The sequence below is a fragment of the Notothenia rossii genome (assembly GCF_949606895.1).
Source record: "Notothenia rossii genome assembly, chromosome: 2".
Taxonomy (NCBI): Eukaryota; Metazoa; Chordata; class Actinopteri; order Perciformes; family Nototheniidae; genus Notothenia; species Notothenia rossii.
The window spans coordinates 7,001,537-7,023,933 of record NC_136904.1 but is presented as its reverse complement, the minus strand read 5'-3'; the positions used below and the strand labels follow the sequence as shown (position 1 = coordinate 7,023,933).

At 40.4% G+C, this 22,397-nt stretch overlaps 1 protein-coding gene across 1 annotated transcript in view; it reads right to left on the bottom strand.

The window, feature by feature from the left end:
* The window catches only part of LOC307027962 (SH3 and multiple ankyrin repeat domains protein 2-like), a 283,457-nt gene that overhangs the window by 31,309 nt on the left and 229,751 nt on the right, over positions 1-22,397 (bottom strand). Inside the window, exons 15-17 of the mRNA XM_079662656.1 lie at positions 22,221-22,302; positions 15,742-15,824; positions 12,903-13,111 (exon numbers count right to left, since the gene is read on the bottom strand). Of these exons, the coding sequence (XP_079518782.1) occupies positions 12,903-13,111; positions 15,742-15,824; positions 22,221-22,302 (374 nt within the window). The remainder of the gene's footprint in view (positions 1-12,902; positions 13,112-15,741; positions 15,825-22,220; positions 22,303-22,397) is intronic.

Genomic DNA, 22,397 nt, shown 5'->3' with positions numbered 1-22,397 from the left:
GCTCTGTTATTGGCTGCAAAATGCTTCACTTTAGGAGTTGTGGTGGAGAAGAGAGGTGGAAGAAGTACTCATATTATGTACTTAAGTAAAAGTAGAAGGAATACTCTGTTACAAGTAAAAGTCCTTCATTCTACGATGGTACATGAGTACAACTTGAAGTACTCAGATCTTGTTCTTGAGTAAAAGTAGAAGTACTCAGGTCTTGTACTTGATTAAAAGTAGAAGTACTCAGATCTTGTTCTTGAGTAAAAGTAGAAGTACTCAGGTCTTGTACTTGAGTAAAAGTAGAAGTACTCAGATCTTGTTCTTGAGTAAAAGTAGAAGTACTCAGGTCTTGTACTTGAGTAAAAGTACAAGTACTCAGGTCTTGTACTTGAGTAAAAGTAGAAGTACTCAGGTCTTGTACTTGAGTAAAAGTAGAAGTACCAGAGTGTAGGAATACTCTGTTATTGTAAAAGTCCTGCATAACATTTTTTACTCAAGTAAAGGTATAAAATTATTATCAAAATATAATTAAAGTACCAAAAGTAAAAGTATTCGTTGTGCAGATTGGTCCATTTCAGAATAGACAAATAATTATTGATGCATCACCGTGTTATCAAAGCTGGCAAAGGCGCAGCTAGTTTTTGTAAATACTCAATTAAGTGCTTCAAAAGTACTTAAATACAGTACTTCAAGTACATGTACTTAGTTACTCAACACCTCCGAAGTACACTGAACAAATCCATCATTGATAATCATGAGCATCTCCACCAGCTACTTAAAAAACAATGGCGATCTTTCTCGAACAAAAACATAGAAGTAATCTTAACTGTTGATAATATCATCATTTTTTTATCGCAAGCTTCAGGTCCATACACGGTCTGTTTGGTCGGGCAGGGACTTGAACCGACGACCTTCTTGTTCCCAGGCCAAGTCCCAAAGGAATGGGCCATACAGTATTGTGTGATCCAATGTATTCCTGATATATGATTTCTATCGATGCTTTATCGACTATATGATTCTGATATTGAAATGTTACTAACCTGCTACTGATTATTATTCTGTGGCAGGATTCAGGATGACCGCAAAACGAGAGTATTCTCATACAGTTTCTACTTAATTCTGTTGTATTAAAAGGTAAAGGTCACATTCAGCCGCCTGACTTTCAAGTGATCTCCAGTCAAACATTGACACTTTGAAAAACGTTTTAAAGAATGATCTGTGTGGTTACTTCACTCTGTCCCAACAGGATATCAAAACTGAATCAATAAAGCCTTCACAGATCGCAGAGCTAATGAAGATGCTTTGTGTACTGATCTAACTCTGCATCTTATTACATCCCAAAATCATCTTTCAGCAGGAAATAAATAACATGAATAAAGCTATGATGAAGTGGAATAATGTCTAATAACACAAATTACTTTTAATGTATCTATACAAACTAAAATGCTCTTCTCTAGTCCCGACAATATCCTAAAAACCACAGCTTTCACTCCCTGACCTCATGATGTGATAACCATTGTGTGTTGCTTTAGTTCAATGGAGGATACTGAGGATAAATCATTTCCTAAAAGAGCTTTTCACTATCAAATAGTGCGTTTCCTGGGGACTATTTTCAGCGGCGGATTAATCCACATGTGGTCCTCGCCACAACAGAGCCCATGTGGCTTTTTGACAAATGTTTGATCATTTTGAACAACAATCGAGCGCGGTGGCACAGAAGAAAAAATAAATATCAGCTCTGATACACACAATACTTGTTAGTAGGTACAGTTCTGTTGATTTTGTATTTTCATGGGACTTTGTGTACAATAACAACAACAGAATAAAATGCCCTCCTTATCCCTTTAGATTAGGGGTGTCAAACTCGAGGCCCGGTGGCGAAATCCGGCCCGCAACTTCATTTCATGTGGCCCCGCAAGAGCTTGCAAAGAATATAATACGTTTATTATATGGTCACATGCCGATTTACAGAAGCACGTTGCCCATAAACTACATGTCCCACAATGCATCTCATTTTGTGACATGCGCACTGAAGAGACTTGCAATTATTTTCCCTGGACTTCTGCTTTCAGACGTAGTTATTTATGAAGTTGTTACCCTATCCCATAATAATCCAATGCAGAGGCAATAATGTAATATAATGTTTTATGTATATTATATATTGATATAGTTACAACCGGCCCTTTGAGTGCAACCATAATGCTGATGTGACCCGTGATGAAAACGAGTTTGATACCCCTGCTTTAAATCCACAAGTAAGATGTGTCTGTCGCTGATAAAGCTCAACAAAGTTTTGCTATTGAGGCATTTATAGGCTCGATATATTTGCATTGTTTTCCGCAGTGTGCCATTTTTGTAGCTTCCTCTTACTGTAAATGCATGTTTAAGATCTGGCACTTGTCGCTGAATCTTTATAAAGGAAAGTCACAAAGACAAGAGAATTAAATGTAAATAGAAACTCCAGGCAGAGGTTTACAGGATCTCCGCAGATACCACCAAACACTTTAGTGGCTCAGATGTGATTCTCCACACTGTGTTGTGATCTCTTTGTGCCTTTAATAAGCCAACAACCTGCTGCAGGTAACCTCCTCTGAGCAGAACTGGGTCAAGGGCAATGAGTCAGTGACACAGACACGAGCTAATGCTAACGCTAAACCAAGGAGTGTTGCAGATGTTTGAAAGGTACTCTGCCAACACAGATATATGAGATGCAACCGTGAATACAAATCTGAAAAATGAGGTCAGACAGCAACAGAAGTGGGAAAAAGGCACTCAGTTGGTGAGTTTTCCTTTTCTATATTTCACTGCATTTTATCGCTTTCTGACGTACATAGAGTATTTTCACAGAGAGGTATTAGTACTTTGAAAATGATTTGAATACTATTATTCATCAAAAACTTCCTGCAGCATTCTTAATTCTAACGCAAGAGAAACTGGTGTGACCATCTTTAGCTTTGAATGCTAAACATATGCGCATTTGTGCATTGAAAGAGCTGCAGAAATATTGATTATTTTCTCAATGAAATGCGTTACATTTCGATTTGTCTGCCTTTGTATTAAATACGATTAGATTACATTATATCAAATATACTTTAATTATCCCAAATGTTCTTTTTGTCAAAGCAGCATGTTGAAACGACATTGCACATTAGAGTCAGAAGTGAATATAATCAAATGAAATTAAACTTTAACAGTAAATATAACAGTTGCACGTCTTCTCACAGTCCATAAAAACAGTGACCACAGGGCGGCGGGTACTGTAGGCTAGGCTAAGCCTTCTTTGTCACTGCATACTGGTAAAATAAAAATATAATGTATTGTGTCTTTGACATTAGCGCTTCTATGCAGCCACATGTGCCCTGTACTACGAAGCCAGTTCAACAGACCCTGGATATGTTTGAGTTATCTTAACTAACCCTAACAAATGAGATCTCGCTAAGCGGTCCTACGACGCTGGTTATCAACTCGGTAAATCAAGCCAGGGCTTCTCTCTCCAGCTGAGAGTGTGTTCACGTCAAAGGGGCGGGGTTAGCAACATTTGACCAATCACAAACAGGGACAAGTGTAGTACTGACAGCGCAGCGTCATACTTCATTAATGAAAAGTAAACTAATATTAGACAAATAGGAACTTTAACCATCCGTGACTTAAACATATAATCCAGGATACAAGCCACATAGTTGCACCTGAAAGGAGAATACAGAACGACTGGTTAACAAATAACTACAGAGTGTTTGAAAGCGTACAACAGTTTTATGATATCACTGCCCCATCGACACTAGTGGATCTGACTTTAATTACATTTGACTCGAGTGTTTCGTCAACTTAATGACACTGTAAGTGTTGCACGGCCAGATACGGCTCGAGAAGCTGACTCAGATAAGGAAATATTGTGATATTATATGATCGATGATCTGATTGAATGTGATATGAATGATAAGTGCAACACGTCGGCGTCTTCTCTGCATACGGCAGTTTACACTGTATTTCCTTTATCCTGTAATAAGACTTGATAGATTTAAACTCCGCACACTGAGCTCTGATCTGTCAGCAGGCGGTGCTTTCACTGAGTTGGACTCTTTTCTATAGACGCTGGAGGCGGGCAGCGTCAGGTAAAAAAAAGTTATTTAGCCTTCCCAAAGCTGAGCCTCACGCCTATGCCCTGGCCTCACTGCACTGGCTTCCAATTCGGTTCCGAATTGATTTTAAACTCCTTTTATTTGTTTTCAAAGCCCTAAATGGGCTGGCTCCGGCCTATGTGGCCGAACTCCTCCATCGCTACACCCCAGCCAGAGCTTTAAGGTCTGCTGACCAGCTGCTGCTGGTAGTGCCCAAGACCAGGCTCAAAACCCAGGGCACAAGCCGCTGTCAGCAGCTGGCCCTGGGCTCTGGAGCACTCTGCCCCTCCATGTGAGGTCGGCCCAGACCCTAGGGGTTTTTAAATCAACACTTAAAACACATTTCTTCTTTCTGGCCTTCTAGTCAGAGCGGAGCACGACTCCTGACTATTCCCTGTGTGTGATTTTTTATTTTTGCTGTTGTATTTGTTGTAAAGTGTTTTTACTGTAAAGTGTTTCTATTGTATGTACAGCACTTTGGCTCGAACAAACATCGTTTACAAAATGTGCTATATAAATAAAACTTGATTTGATATGATATATCTATAGATAATATAAATCTAAAGTTATTTATTTCTTTAAAAACATTGTGAAAACATCCCTTAGATGAATATATTCCAGCTAAAACACCACTGTTTAAGACCCACATCTCTGCTTGACCCATGATCTATCTCAGTCAAAAACACAAAAAATAATGACTATCATCCAATAATGTTTTATCTACATCATAACTAACTTATTATGTATTCATAACCGTACAATCCTGTTGTAATTTAATGTTATGGCCCAAAACACATTACACCACATATGAGATAATCGAGTTCCCTTGGGGGAGGGGGCAGAGGGAGGGGAGACGAGGTGCATGTTGCGAAAAATTATTATGAAGAGGGTGGGGGTGGGGTGTCTAAAGTCAAAGATGAATTTTGATTGGGCCAAATTTGACCCCGAGTGACCCACAACAATTCTGCCGGGTCTCCCCAGACCCGAACCCCAAATGATACACTTTTTTTTTGACCTTCTTCAGGCTTAGCTAAAATGGTCAAAATCAGTTTCGTAGTGTTTATACAGCTGCTGTGGAGAATATCATGAAGCCTTGTTCTGATGAAAAAAACTAGAGCGTAGTTTTATATCATTTTAACTTGACACGGGTCACGGGAGACCCGAACACAACATAAGGGTTAATCAGGTTTGACACGCCTGCCTTGTCATCTGGGGCAATATCTCAGCTTTAACATAAACACAGAAGCCTTTTATTGCAGAAATCAAAGCGTGTGCACGTTGCAGGCTTTGCATGTTTTTTATTTGATGCTGCTGCATGGCAAAGAGCGACCCCCACCCATATACACACACACACACACACACACACACACACACACACACACACACACACACACACACACACACACACACACACACACACACACACACACACACACACACACACACACACACACACCCTCCTCCTTTTTCCTTTAAGAGCTTTTGCAGAAAGACATGGTGAGGACTGCCTGTGCTAGTTCACTGCACACTGACAGTTGTGTGCTGTGTTTCAGTCCTCCGAGAGGCAGAGATCTGACAGAAGGACAAGTGCACGCACGCACGCACGCACGCACGCACGCACGCACGCACGCACGCACGCACGCACACACACACACACACACACACACACACACACACACACACACACACACACACACACACACACACACACACACACACACACACACACACACACACACACACACACACACACACACACACACACACACACACACACACACACACACACACACACACACACACACACACACACCTGGGGGCACGGGAGGCAGATGCATTTGCATGTTATACTGGTCACACATCTTTCTCCTGGCCAGAGTCGTGTGTTATATAAGAGAGTAAGTGCTGTACTCTATATACTTTCTCACACACTACACAGCTACACACACACACACACAACTTTTTTGTACATGTTGTATCCTGCAAGCATTAGCGTGTCTCTAAAGGACAACGACAGCAGCTCTTTGACAGTCACTCTCTTCTCAAAGATACACTTCACTTTGTTACAGAGACTATAACTTTCCTAAATGCTGATTTATTTCTCAAGCAGTGTGTTTTTGATTTAGTGAACCTGTAGTGTGCATCCCTCTGTGGGATTTTAGGGCTGTAAATACAGATTATTGACATTATAGAGTGTTTTCTTAGATTACTCTATGAACTGAAAAAAAACGTTCATCTCTGTCGTAGGGGATGTTTCTAAATGACTTAATTTTCAGTTTTTGTATGATATAAAACAGAGAAACTTTAAAAAAAAAAAAAGAGACATTTTAGACGTTAAAACAAGCATTGTCAGATATTTTGGCCAGAAAAAATTATTTTAAAACATTTAATCAATTATCAATTTGGGTATTATCTGTCTGTCGATGTGACAGATGCTCATTCTCAGGTTCATATCAGTATGTAGTGTCTCTACTGTGACATGTCTCCATGTAGAAACGAGCGTAGTGATGGAGGGAACACAGGGATTTTAGGCTTTTACAGACCATTAACATGCACAAAAACCGACATAACACACTACAGGGAAGGGAAAACCCGAAAAGCAGAATAGGACCTCTTTAAAATGAACGTTTAATTAGCAGTGATCCATAAGGATGTGCACTTATGGTGACCAACCACCTGCTGTGGCTACGGGTCACACACCCTTTACTGAAATGAGAGAGGGCAGAGAGACGAGTAATGGACGTCTGCATCGTCAGAATCTGACCTTCATGATTTGTACCTTTCAAGTGCGGCTAAAGGTGAACCAGATATAAATAGAAAGCAGCAGACGGCTTCCCTCGAAGTCAACGAGCTGCATCGATATGAAGACTGCACAGCGGTTATTGATGGGGACCCCCACAAGCACCCACTTAAACACATTTAGGCAAATGATTTGAGTGGCTGTGTACGAGGGCACTGAATGAATGGCTCGTCCTCATGCCAAGCTGTAAGGGAGCGATGAAAGATTGATGCTCAGCCGAGCCCTAAATCATGCATGCAAATGGAAATGTTCTGCTAATGTACATCAGAAGGAAAAACAGGCCATGTGTGCAGTCTGGCGGACACAAAACCAGATGTTAACACACACACACACACACACACACACACACACACACACACACACACACACACACACACACACACACACACACACACACACACACACACACACACACACACACACACACACACACACACACACACACACACACACACACACACGCCTCTCTGTGGACTTACAAAGAAGGCCAGGTGTATCACTGGTAGTACTCAACAATCCACTTGCTAGCGATAACTAAATCACATATTATTTATGATAGATAATCACTGCTCTTCCAGTTCTGTTTGCCTCTTAATGTTTGCTCCCGTCATTCCACCTTCTTTGATGACAAACCTCTTAATAAAATGTGCTTTAAAAGAGACAAGGAATTCGCTTTCAAGAGGGGCTTGTTGCACAATACAGACTCATATGTAATTTATATTTTTTACTATTTATTTTTGGTATTAATGGCTGTTAGCTTCTTACTTTTGCATTATACACACATACTTGTATTATGATGCTTATTTTCACAGTAGTTTGTAGTTAATTAATGTTAATATATGTGTGTTCGCCTCTTCTATTTAAAAAGTTAGCTTACTTATTTTACTTTACTTTTCATTTATCTGCACCGACGCACTGCTTTACACGCACTGGGAAGAATAAAGGAAGAAGGAATAGGTCCAATTGTCATTTTGCTAAGTAAAGAAACACTTTTTCTCATTGAGTAGTTGTTTTATCAAAGCTAAAAAAAGCTTTGGAAATAGTCATTCTTAAAAATATTCTTAAAGAAGTTTCATACATTTGTAGGATTACATTTGTGCTCATTCAAAAATATTATAATAAAATGCTGAATCAGTGAAACCGGTCGCTTATTTACTGTTTATCTTTCATAAAATTGGGAATAACTAGCAACAAAACATCAAAAGCATCCCATAATCTGAAAGTCCTTAATGTAATGTTTAAAGTCCCTGTTTGGTGCGTGTGCTGGACACAGAAAAGGCGAGAGTTCATCCGTCAGAGGGATATGACAGAGACATCTCTTCATGCTAATCTGTTTAGCAGCTCAGCACTGCAGGTCATCTCTAACGGGATTATACACTAAAGCCAATCGGCTGCCATGGCAGCCGCATCACCACTACATCAAGACGACCACAACACAGAATAAACGGAAACTGCACCGACTCACACCCACCGACCCAATTTAAAAACAGCGGTTGCTAACACGTGTCTATATGAGACGACTAAACGTCATCACGGCCAACATTAGCCACCTTTAGCTTAGAGGTGGTGAAGTGAAGTCATGTGACCGTGCTGTAGCTCCTTTATAGCCCAACATTAGCCTTTAGCTTAGCGGTGGTGACGTGAAGTCATGTGACCGTGCTGTAGCTCCTTTATAGCCCAACATTAGCCTTTAGCTTAGCGGTGGTGACGTGGAGTCATGCGATCGTGCTGTAGCTCCTTTATAGCCCAATATTAGTCTTTAGCTTAGCGGTGGTGACGTGGAGTCATGTGACCGTGCTGTAGCTCCTTTATAGCCCAACATTAGCCTTTAGCTTAGCGGTGGTGACGTGGAGTCATGTGACCGTGCTGTAGCTCCTTTATAGCCCAACATTAGCCTTTAGCTTAGCGGTGGTGACGTGGAGTCATGTGACCGTGCTGTAGCTCCTTTATAGCCCAACATTAGCCTTTAGCTTAGCGGTGGTGACGTGAAGTCATGTGACCGGGCTGTAGTTCCTTTATAGCCCAACATTAGCCTTTAGCTTAGCGGTGGTGACGTGAAGTCATGTGACCGTGCTGTAGTTCCTTTATAGCCCAACATTAGCTTTTAACTTCAAAAGTCATAAAGTGGTGTTAACATGTGGAGATTATCCTGCTGAACAAAACATGTAAGCATCATAAACGTTTGTTTTACACAGAGATGATTTTCTGCAAGAACCCAAAATCCAATGGAGTAATCTCATTGGATTTTTGTGGAGGGATGGAAATCTTTAGCCATTTATTTATCAACCTAAACAGAGAGAGCAAGTTGCGTATTGACGCAAAATATATGTTTTCTTAACTATGATATAGTGTGTACTTTATACGATGTTGATGTATGACAGATTTTCCAAATTAGGTTTTAAAAGTCACTTTAAAGTATTGTCTTGATTAAAGTACCAACGTGTATCATAATGCCAGATTCATGCAAATACATGTTAGTTGATATGCATTCAATGCTCATTAAATATTTAAATTGAAACTGCAGAATAATGTTGAAATACAAAGCACAGTGATTGTGAGTGTGGTGAGATTCTGAAGAACGTGGTCTGTGTATGGTTTACTATCTGTCTTCATTGGTTGTCATGTTTGTATTTCGCTTGAATCAGATCTTGTTTTAATATTTGCAAAAAGCCTTGCATAACATTTTAAACCTCTTGGATGCATCGTTCAAACATGCATCTGCTGTTTGACTTCACACAGAAGTAGAATGATGATATGATTGAAGGGGGTCAACAGATGTTTCAGATAAAACATAATGGGATGTTAAAGCTGCAGAAACACTGAGGCAGCGCTGCAGATTCAGTTTGTTCTTCTCATTTGATGCTCCATTTAGCAGAATCACTAAACAAACCCATCCCCAGCGCTGAGCTGCCGTTATGGAGTCATACAGGAGGAAGAGTGCACGCTCAAAATAGAAAATGTGCTTTTCCCTCAGACTCTGTTTCCTTTCTCAGCAGCGATGTGACGGTGAGGCCGCAGCTCCGACTGGAATACACCATAATACCCTGCACGATTCTACATCCTTGTATAACAATGCATGAAGTGAGGCGCCGTGCTCCAATAGTACAAAATAACGTACAAAACTCATTATTATTATATCACTATGGAGGCTTGTGGAAGAAAGCCCCAGGAGCTCGAATATTACAAAACGTAATTTATATTGATGCAGGCTTCATAAAAACCGTTATATCTCTAAGTGTCAGCGATTTGATTTATTTCAAGATATCTCAAGGATAAAGGTTTTATTTAATATTATATTGTTAACCTCTTATGTTTACTTCACTTTATTCTATATCGAGGTTATATTTTCATTCTTGCACATTATAACTTGAACTCACTCTGACGTGGCTCTAGACTTACTTATAAACAAATAAACACTGTTTACAATCGTACTTTTTAATTGTCAATGACTTCAAGAATAGTTGCCTTTTTCTTTGCCAGATGCTTGTTCATGTGAAATATATTTCTTACATAAGAAAAAAACATTAAAATCTTTCCTTAAATGGGAAAAATGTGCTTCCTTTGTAGAAAAAGAAACTTGGAAAACTAAAATGTTAAACATGTTGGTTATTCAGAATCTTTTAAGATAAATTATGTATATTCTTACATGGTCTTTAATTCTTTAAATCTAGGTGGAAATGGCATCAATTGCAGGTTGTAATCATTACCATCAGAGCAAACTGATACTGACACTGAAATTAAGTAGAATTACTCCAAGCAAACCAACTAATACAACCATTTCATTTCAATTTAACAGCGCTGTACCTCTTCAACACTGATGTAATTCTTCAGTGGTCTCTCATGCACACTGAGGATAAGTCTTTTATTCTCCAACATCAGTCCGGCATTGAGAATTCATGATCATCTTAATACTCCTCTTCTCTTTATCCTATTAATTAAAAAGCAGCCTTATTTTACTAATATGACTGAATCATGTTGACAGCTATGTTTTCATCGAATATTTATTACGAGAATTGTGTTTTTCTAGATTGCTGGTTAAGCATCAATACAAATGCATACATAATAATGTATTACTTTGAGAGAAGGAAAAAAGACAATATCATGATGGTATCGACATGAGAAAGCAGTAGAAAGCCATCCCCCCTGAAACACATGTCAAATATAAGATCCTTTTGAAGGATGTGTAATGCCTTGAATTTGTAGGTATTGTATTTCACTGCAGAGGTAAGGACTCACACAGGAGCATGAGCAAGAATAATGTCAACTTCAACAGCTTCGTATAAAGTCTACATTACATCCGGATACATTTCAAACAAATAAAAGACCCCAAACAATCTGTCATTCTACTCAGGGAATAAACAGCGAGTGGTGGTGGTCCATAGGGGACTTGGCTTGGCAACTGGAAGGTCACCAGGTCAAGTCCCGGCAAGACCAAGGGTCTCAATCTCGAGTAAAGCTGCTCCAGAGCCACTATTTCCACCATACTACGTCATCGAGTGCCGCCGAAGGACTGTTCCAATGTCCAGCATACTTGAAATTCTACCGAGCGTACTTCGTAGCGAGACATTTTGAGATGGTCTTAAAATCCCCACAATGCTTTGCGCAAGGACCAATTTCCCCAAATCTGTGGCGGAAAATGTAAGGCGGGGCCTCTCCTATGACGCACACTTGCTCGCCTGTTCCACTCTTCGTTTTCCGAATGCCAGGAAGTATTCTTGCCTCGCTTCTGAAGCAAGTGACTCGGAAGACATGTGCTACCAAGCAAGCATCCTCCACATTGAGAAACATCCCATGTGCTACCGAGGTGTCCCTGAGCAAGGCACCGTTCCCTACACTGCTCCCCGGGCACCGTTCATAATGGCAGCCCACTGCTCCCAACAGTAGGATGGGTCAAATGCAGAGAAACCATTTTGTTACATAGTACCTGTACTAGTACTACGTAATGACAATAAAAGTGGAAGAAAAGTTCCATTGGTCCCATAGCAATGTCTTCAGTGTGCACACTTTGCATCTAAAAAGATTATACTAACCACAGGTCATCCTCCAAATCAGAAGCTCAACTGCTGCTTTAATTGCAATCACATACTTGATATTATTTCTGATGAGTTTAAAATAAAGGGAGGCCTTGTTCAAACTCATTTCAGTAATAGGATGTTCTCACAAGCACATAAAAGTGAGCCATAAAACCAGACAGCACACCGCCTGAAAACACACTCTGCTCACTGAGGCACGCATTTAGAACCAAGCTCTGAGTAAACACACATATTTGTTAAAGACTTAACAGCTAGAGTACATCCTATGTTATACTGACTTTAGCATCCCAAACAACCATTAGAGCAAAGGCATTCAGAAACATCTGAAACATTGACTTTAATTAAGTGTACTATGTCAACAAATCTCACACAACTGTATTAGGTCAGTTGAAAGTTGAAACTAATATTTAAACTTCATAATATTGCTTAAAATAAACCTTTGACAGTTAAGTGAAATCTTAAGACACAATACATTTGATTTTGGTCAACGTTTCATTTTCTTCAGGGTAGAATCCAACAGCAACGACCAAAAGCCTCAGGATTCATCTTTCTCTGCACATGTTGCACCAGCTTCTGGAGCCTGTAAGTACATCTGCAGGGGCAAGGACATTTTAAAGGTCCCCAATTATACTGTTTCTCATCAATATATTATAGGTCTCAGATATACACAGAACATGTCTCTGATTGGCTCCAAACACCAAACAGATGATTGCAGCATTACCCATAATCCCCTCTGTTTCAGCCCTGTTTCCAAAGTGCTGATTCTCTGTCTGTTACTTTTGGTTACAAAGAACACAATGGTGCTCTAGGAGGAGATTCAGGTGATAAGGGGGGGGGGGGGGGGGGGTTACCTTGGTTGGTGATTGGCTAATGGTTACACAAGCCAACACATCCTTATGACATCACAAAGTGACCAAAATCTGATCAGCTCATTTTTATAGAAATGGATCAGGAAAATAAGAGAGAGAATCTTTGTTCCTGAAACTTTCCGAGTCTCTTTCCACAGAGGGGACACATGTTGATGTATGAAGGACATGTATCAGCTCTTACCTCGATGAGGAAGTCCCCCGTCCGGAGCCCCGCCTGCCAGGCCACCCCCCCCTCGTCCACCGACTCCAGGTACTGCAGGGCGGGGAAGGCGGGCGTGGGAGTGAACTCCTCGATGGGCGTGTCCGCTGACAGGAGGGAGATAGAGGAGGGAAAAGATTATAGAGAAAGCTGTGTCTACATTGGACACAAGGCAGACATCTCTACGACCGATATCTCTGACATTCGACAACTCAAACTACAATGTCTCACTGTTGGTGCCTGCATCACGTATTTTTCATTATTAACATTTTAAATTGTATACCCCGTTTATCTAGGCCCTTTTTGTTTTGTTTGATGTATATATGTCACACTGTGGGACTGTGGGAAATGGTATCTCGAGATTTCTGGATGTATAAACACATGTAGTAATTTTGACAATAAAGTTGACTTTGACTTTTCTGTCAAGCTTTAACACAAAAAAACGAAAACAACTTCCTGTCTCCCCAGTCCTGAGTCTTTACCTGATTAACTGACCTGCATAATATCATTAAACTGACTATCATCGTTAGAAAAGCAGCAGTTTAAGTAAAAAAATAATAAATAAATAAAAATAATATCCAGCTTCTGGTCTCCTCAGTCCCTTCGACTTTTGTTCTTAGTGACATAAAAAAAATAAAAATAATAATGAAATAAATAAAAGCAATAATAATTGTGACTTTTTTACATTTTTAGTAACGGTTAAAAACATGGGGAAGAATATGCAACTTTTGTTCTCCTCAATCCCGACTTTTGTCCTGATAAAAAGACGATATCAGTCCATTAAATCACATGACCATTTCCCAAGCTGCCATGAGACTGGGCTGCAATAGGCTCTGATTTTGCAGTGTACTGTCCCTTTAGGAACACTTCAAACCACCATGCAGACAAGAGATGATTCCACGCACATGCAGACCAAAACATTATGTTTAATAGTGAACTTTGCTTTTAATGTTTCAACATCAGTCAGCACTGTATGCTGGCTCCGTCTCCCTCTTGCTCTCGGGGAGGTTAAAAAAACATTGAGGCCGGGAGAAACCAGTGGTGACAAGTGACACTTCCTATAACTCATCCCAGTACTGGAAGCACCAGAGAGAGGAGAGGGGGGGATTCTGGGGATTTACATGAATGTGATGATGACTACGTTTCTTTGGGTGGTGTCTGCCTGAATGTGTGACACAGAGAAGGAGAAAGACGAGGATGGAGATGGAGAGTAAAAAAGAAAAAACGTCAGAGAGCAGAGGAAAGGATGTGAGCTTATGTGACAGCTCAAGTGCGTGTGTGTGTGTCTGCGTGTGTGTGTGTGTGTGTGTGTGTGTGTGTGTGTGTGTGTGTGTGTGTGTGTGTGTGTTCACCCCCGTGCAGGATAAGCTCGACTGGGTCAGTTCCCCCGGGGTGATAGCAGAGTGTGTCAGAAGGACTAGAACCTTCCTCGTGTTTGTTTTTGTTTTGTTTTTTAAACCAATTTCCTCTTCTTCGTCTCTGCCTCCCCTCTTCCTCTCTTTCTTAAAAAAAAAAGATTGAATACTAAACGTAGTTCTCGACATTAACCGCGGCGTAGACCAATTGCACAGTTGTGGAATGCAACGTGGATTATGACATGGCGAGAATCGTCATAGAAAGAGACGCAGCAGCAACAGCAGCTCAAACTGGCTATTTTTAGAGCCAATCTCATGGCCTGGAGGAACATCAAACTGCATGTGTGTATCACAACAACTCATCATGTGGCGGGGGGGGGGGGGGGAGTTGTCCAGATACAACGCAAGTACACACCAGACACATAAACCAGAAGCAGATTCAGAAGAGGGATTCTAAGTCGTATTAAATGTTTTTTTCAGCCCTAAAAGGCAGATTTAACCTTTAAGAAACGCAAAGAAAATAAAAATGAGGGCAAGTTTTGAGGGGGGGGTTAACGTCAACATGCCGTCATAATGCATCTGACACTTCTACTGTGTGTGTGTGTGTGTGTGTGTGTGTGTGTGTGTGTGTGTGTGTGTGTGTGTGTGTGTGTGTGTGTGTGTGTGTGTGTTTGTACGTGTATGTGTGTGTGTGTGTATGAGTGTGTGTGTGTGTGTGTATGAGTGTGTGTGTGTGTGTGTGTGTATGTGTATGTGTGTGTGTGTGTGTGTGTGTGTGTGTGTGTGTGTGTGTGTATATGTGCACAAGGCCTCAGGGAAGGTCATTCAAATGTGTTTTTATTAGCAGAACTTATTTGCATGCTGTTGTTTTGGAGGGGGGAGGGCTACAGCATCACTCCATGCATTCTCCCACATAAACCTCCAAGAGTGATCTAAGAATAGCCAAGAATGCATGAAAAAAAGCACCAAAAACGGGTTTGCAAGAAGTACGAAAATGCAGATTTTGCAGCAAAAATGAGTGCAGGATTTGTTGGTTTTTGTGGAATATTGACAGAAAGAGGCGAGCAAAAGGCTTTAGGGACGGTCATGTTAAAAGTTGCATTGAAATGTGTTTTTATTTGCAGAACTTATTTTTTTTAAAGGGGGGAGGAGGGGGGAGGGCTACAGCATCACTCCATGCATTCTCCCACATAAACCTCCAAGTGATCTAAGAATAGCCAAGAATGCACAAAAAAAATGCACCAAATGTTTAAATGCAAAATGTATAAATGCAGATGTTGCAGCGAATACAACTGCAAAATGTGATGATTTTTTTTGGGGGGGGGCAGATTGACAGAAACAGACATGCAAAACACATAAAAAGTCAAAATGTTTTTTCCTACCTTTTGCCCCTCGCAGCACGAAGCCAAATCCCTCATTCTCCTTCTTCTGGAGCACCACCGACTTCTCGTCCACCACGCAGTCACTGTGGAGGAGATTCCGAGCAGAGCGCCCGTTAGCACAGCCCATCATCCGCAGCATAGCCACGGACGCCCTGCCCGAGTGGAGGTTCATGCTGGAGGAGGGAGAGCTAGTCCGGCCAGGGCAGGGCAGGGCAACCCCGACCCCACCCCACCACCACCACCCCCGCCTCCTCGCTCTCTATCACACGGTATGACAGCGGCCCCGCAACAGCATCTCCAGACACACAAAAAAGGATTTGGAATAAAAAAAGACGACGGAAGAAAGACGCGCGTTTCTCCGCCAAAATGCACCGCCGCTACCGCCGCTGCGGAGGCTCCGGGCGCCGGTGAAGAAGCGACATCAGGCTGCTGTTGGTGGCCGCTTATTGCTCATGATGAGGCGGGTAGGAAAGCTGGAGATCAACGTTGTACCGGGGGGGTGGAGGGAGAGAGAGACAGATGGAGGGAGGGAGCAGTGGAGGATCGGTGTGAATGGATGTCTAAAGGTGTGCTCTGCAATGCAATCAGCTACGGAACACACCGACTGGATAGGGAGGGTGTGTGTGTGCGTGTGTGTGTGTGTGTGTGTGTGTGTGTGTCAGACAGAGACAGAATGGGGGGGAGTGTGTGTGTGAACAGCAGGGTGTCATATGGTTTGAAACCTGTCTAATTTACTGACTGATGTTAATTGATGTATTGAGTGATTGATAAATAATGCTGATAATGGGGGTTGTGTCTTTATTAGAATCCATCAAATTGTTATCCTTTGTTAAAACAGTAAAGCTTTAACTTTTGAAACAACAACTTTTAATATATAATCTTTAAGGGAGTTTAAAAGGCTCCCTTGAAGAATGGATCATTGTTTATTTTATATATTTTAACTATAGAAGACTTATATTTTTGTCCTTATTTGACCTAAATGTTAATCAATCTTCATATAGTCAAAACACTTAAAGAACAGTTTAAAACATCAACTTTCAATCTAAAACTTTTCACTCAACTGTGAAACAACAGTGTTCAAAATAAAACTTAAGGAGTTTCATGGAGTCCTTTGAAATCATTTTGTATAAAGTCCAATGTCACACATTTTAAATTGTTTTTTGGGGACTTTACAGTTTATACAGAACGTGAATACGAATATGACACCCTCTGTCCTTTAGAAAAACTGCTTCTAGATGTCCCGCCTCTTAGCCTATCACGTCTGTGTTGGAAATAGCCATTAGAAGTGCCAATGTTACATAGTGATGTCACAATTTTCCTGAAGTAAACAAAGGAGTCCAATGGAGGTGTTTCATGCCGGGAGGGGGGAGTGTGTGGGAGAGAATCTTCCTCTGGAGGGAACCCAGGGATTTTGGCCTTTGCAGACCCTTTACATGCACTAAAACCTAGAGAGCACACTGCAGGGAGTCCACAGAAAGTAGAAGATGGTACGTTCCTGCGTTGAGAAGAATCTGGAGATGTGAAACTTAAAGGCTGAGTTAGCTGCCGCAGCCCGAGGAGCATCATCCAGTTTATATTAGCAGAGAGAGAGAGGTGCGACCGCCGTCCTAGCAACAGTTCCCTTAGCAACGGAAAAATCTGTCTCGAGAGTAAGGGAGGCCGACACCCACTGAAGGTTATTTCCCAGCATTCCCTCACAAACACACACACACACACACACACACACACACACACACACACACACACACACACACACACACACACACACACACACACACACACACACACACACACACACACACACACACACACACTGTGACAAATTAAGATTTGAATGCAGGAATTGTACTTCTAACTATAGGACAATGCTTTGTAGTCATACTTTCCTTTATTATATGTTCTGCTAGTTCATACTTCTCCTCCACTATATTTTAGAGACCAAGTTAATAATGTATTAAAAAAACTAAACTAAAGATTTATTTAATAACTTTTGTTACTCTAGACAGCATCGTCAAATACATTATGATGTCTATATTAAGATGACATACAACTTAAAGATGAATTTAAAAGCTATATTCGCCAAACATTCATATTCTGCTTAATTATTATATTAATTTTACATTCTGGTTTATCTTTTTTAACATATATTTGTTGTCTTATTTCAGCAACTGACATTCAGCATTATGTCTCTTGCTCTATTTGATTTCACTATGCCTTCTGAATAGTATGTTTCATTGTTAGGGGAGCCTGTGATTTAAATGGTTTATTTCCAGCTGTATCTATTGTGGATATTATAATAAAGCCGTTGAATCTTAAAGGTCCCATGTCATGCTTTTCTGGTTCTCACCCGTCCCCTTGTGTGTTATGAAGGTGTGTCTGCATGTAAACGGTCTGCGTAGTCACAAACCCTCAAAGTACACCCTGTAGAGAGTAAAACTCTAACACAGAAAAGACCTGTCTATGCTGCCCCAGAACGCCTCGTTGGAGATTTCGCTTTTTCCATTTTTTTCTTCCTGGTCAGTGACGTAACCGACCAAATGGACAAATTGGTCCAAATTGACCAATCCGCGGAGCTCCGCACACACACACGCACGCGCCCGCCCGCCCGCCCGCCCGCCCACACACACACACACACACACACACACACACACACACACACACACACACACACACACACACACACACACACACACACACACACACACACACACACACACACACACACACACACACACACACACACACACACACACACACACACACACACACACACACACACACACGCACGCCTGGCTGTGAGTGTGTGTGTGTGCTCAGGCTGAGTTCCGCGCTGTCTCGCAGACGCCACGCAGCAACCAGGAAGTTACACCACTAATCCAGCTCACACTGTCCGCTCCTCGAGCCTCAAAAGGCGGAGCAGCGAGCCCCTCAACGTCCCACCAACACGGCACCCAGACCCCACGCAGCATTCTCACCTGTTTGTGATTACTGGTGTCATTTTCTGGTTGCTAACAAACGCCATTGTATCACATAATCACTGATGTTCAGCTGTAAAGATGGAAAACTCATCAGAACAGAGTGGGCGAGCTGACCAATCAGAGCACAGTAGGCTCATAGGAGGAGGGGGGGGGGGGGCAGGAGCTCCAACAAGCCGTGTAGGACAGAGAGAGAATACACATACTATACAGAGATGCAGTATGAGAAAAACAATGTGATTTTTGAACATTGAACAATGTAAATGTATTCTAGTAGACCTCAACAATGGAATTATGATCAGTAGAAATGGCCACGACATGGGACCTTTAAGTCTTTCTGTGCATGTGAAACTTTGTATTGCAGTTTGGAGGTCTGGCTCAAGGACACAGTGGTGAGACAGACATCCGGCTGTTAAACTGCATGAAGGATGGCTGCAGGAGAAACATTATGCTCAATAAATTATCCGTCATGGTGGACGAGGGCCAAACTCTCTGGGCTTTAAATCAAGAAGCAGTCTCTGAAAAGTCAAACCTATGTGGAGGTACTGTCTAATATTCAGCAGGGGGTGACTCATCTGCAGAAGTCAGATTGTATTGACGACTATGAGTTAATAAGCCTACTTGTCACTTTCCAAAGAAATATTGTTTAAGGAGACTGAAAAAAACAGCTCCTAAGTATTACGTTTAAGTGTGTAGTGCGCATTAAACTCCACTTGACGCGAAATACGTCTGAGTAGAAAATGACAACCCAGTCTCACAAAAAAACGTGTAATAGCTACGTTGGTCGACAGGGCAAAACGTAGTATATTCACGAATATCCCTCTCAAGACGTGACATGGATACAATATTTGGTAAAAAAAATCATGGAGCTCAAATAATCTTCGTAATATCTATCAAACTATGGACCCTACAGATCCACTGGAAGTAGATTTTAAAAGTACAATATACACTTCTCACTAGAAATGTAATCAAAAAGCATTTGACCAAACTATCCTACAATTTAGGATTTTCCACTAAAAATAATTTGGGTGTCCGCCATGTTTTATTTTCTCACTGGGAAAGTTTGCGATCAGGTGACATGGACACCGGTCATTAGAAATGAATAGGATCACACATTGTATCCATGATGTCATGTCTTGAGAGGGTTATTTGTGAATACTACGGTTTGCCCTGTGGACCAACGGAGCTATTACACATTTTTTCTGAGACTGGGTTGAAAATGACCCTTCTTCTCATTGGATTTATTTCTTCCGTCAACATTTTTCCTGATGAGTTTAAGGTCTCAATCTCTAGTTTAGGTCTTCTTCAATATAGAATCATGTTTGTTTATTAAATTATGTTCCTATTGAAAGTAGAGAATAAAGCTACGTATGCTTTGGGATTGTATAGAAGTCTATAAGACAATGGAACTACTTCTCCCTTGATTTATTACCTCAGGGAACCTTCTCCAGATGATTTTATGGTCTCAATGTCTTCTTCAATATAACATGATTTATATATAGAAAGTTATGCTTTATTGAGATTAAAACACTTCATCACAATCCTCATTGATCTTAGCTTTGACTGTTTTAAACTTGCTAACATTTTAAAATAATTTGTTTAATTATTACAATTGCGCAATTATACATATTCAATTGTTTGTTTTATGTTCTATCGATACACTTGTGCATTTATTCCCTTTAACATCCAGCAGGGGGCGACTCTACTGGTGGAAAAAGAAAAGAATCATATTGTATAGAAGTCTAGGAGAAAATGGCCTGATTTGTAATTTGATTTATTACTTAATTAAACATTTCCGGATGAGTTTATGGTCTCAATCTCTTTTTTCAAGTCTTCTTCGATACAGCATGATGTTCATTTAGTAAATATTGTTCACATTTAAAGTAAAATAGATGATAAGGAAAAGGAATGTCTTGATGCAAGTACCTGAGAAAAGGTAACACCATAACAGTTTTATATTTGATGTAGAGAAAATATAAGTTATGGCACGCTTTTAATTATCAGAAAGGTAATAATACAAATGTCTATATCCAGGTTAACGTTTTATTTCCAGTTTGAATTTCCCCAGGATCTTTAGAGTCACATGGGTGTTTCTTTATTCTACGCCCAACTCACCCTCTAATGAAAGAAGTGATTCACCTTGACCTATATTGGACACTTACGAGAGAAATAATCCACCTTCCAGCGTGTGCCGGAGGAAACAGAGTAATGAGGTGAAAGTCACGCTGTCCTTCGTCCTGCATCTCCTCACACATTTGATTGTAATATGTATCACTACACGACCCTGACATTTTGTCTAACAGTGTGCATGGATTAGAATAGTGATTTAAATCTGACGAAAAGGGCTATTGTGTCACCTTAGTGTAAATCTGTCCAGTCCATTTTGGTAGAATAATAAATCAGCACATGTTTGCTATTATTAAACGTAGGAAATTGATTTAATCAGGTCCTGCCAAAGTCAATCTCCAGACGTCAGATGCATTTACATTTTGTGTTACTGATCCATTAGCTGATGAAAAACTGTCAACATGAAACTCCTCAGATGGAAAACAGCTTCATTTATTTCCACAAGTGTTTTGTTTTTGTCTTTTATCTGATAGCGGCCAAGAATTCCCAGATTGTTAACCCTCAAGAGAATAACCAGGTCAAATAAAAAAAAGTGCTGGACGAAGATTTCTGATCTACTTTTGAGAGTTACCAATGATTTAAAAGTCATTCAAATGAAGAGTAAATAATTAAATAGATTTATTTTTAAGACTAGAACATTATCTTAATAATAATTTAACATATGTAGTCCATCAACATATTGTTTTTTACAAGCCAATATAACAATTTTCTGACCATAACGTAAGAAATCAATGACTTATTAACAGTGTTTGTCATGTTTTCCTTTCATCCTAATTCGCATTTCATTCTTCAGCTATCGTCAAAAACATTGTTGGTGACCCTGTTGTGTGATCAGCAATTTCTAGCTGATTCAACCTGTGTGCAAACTTGGAGGAATTCCCTTGAAGTGATTCTAGGATACTGGGGGCACGCGGTGATTACATGATACAACAGGAAGAAACAAACAAAGTTGTCTGTTTGGGAATATAAAATATAATATATATATATATAATATAAATATAAAACCGTCTTCTGAATGAAAAATGTGTATTTATGTTGCGCTATGTAAGCAATAACACATTGTTTTCAGTGAGTAGGTAGATGTATAGCTTACATTAGTTCTATAGGATGTACAATCCCTTTATACAACATTTTCCGAGACATTATTATGGATTTAAAGGAAATGCAGAAATAAAACGTGCATACACAATCCCTCATACCGTATGTATTGCTTTTTACCCAATTCCCAACGATGTGTATAACACATATGATGAATGTTTGCATATACATTCATAGAATTGGATCATTCCTCACTCATAGATATGGAACATAAATAAATAAATATTCAAAATATGTATTTATCGAATATTTAAATATTAGAAACGGGTGTGTTTTCACCTGGAAGCGTCGAAGCTGTCGTAGGATCCGACGGTGTAATGTCTGAAGAGTTTCCTCCTGTCGGCTCGGTCCGCTCGGGAATCTGCAGAAACACAGCGGCGTCAGATCAATAATCACTTCACATTCATACCCAACAACATCTATACCCAATAACAGCAGGACACGGTCAATCACTGC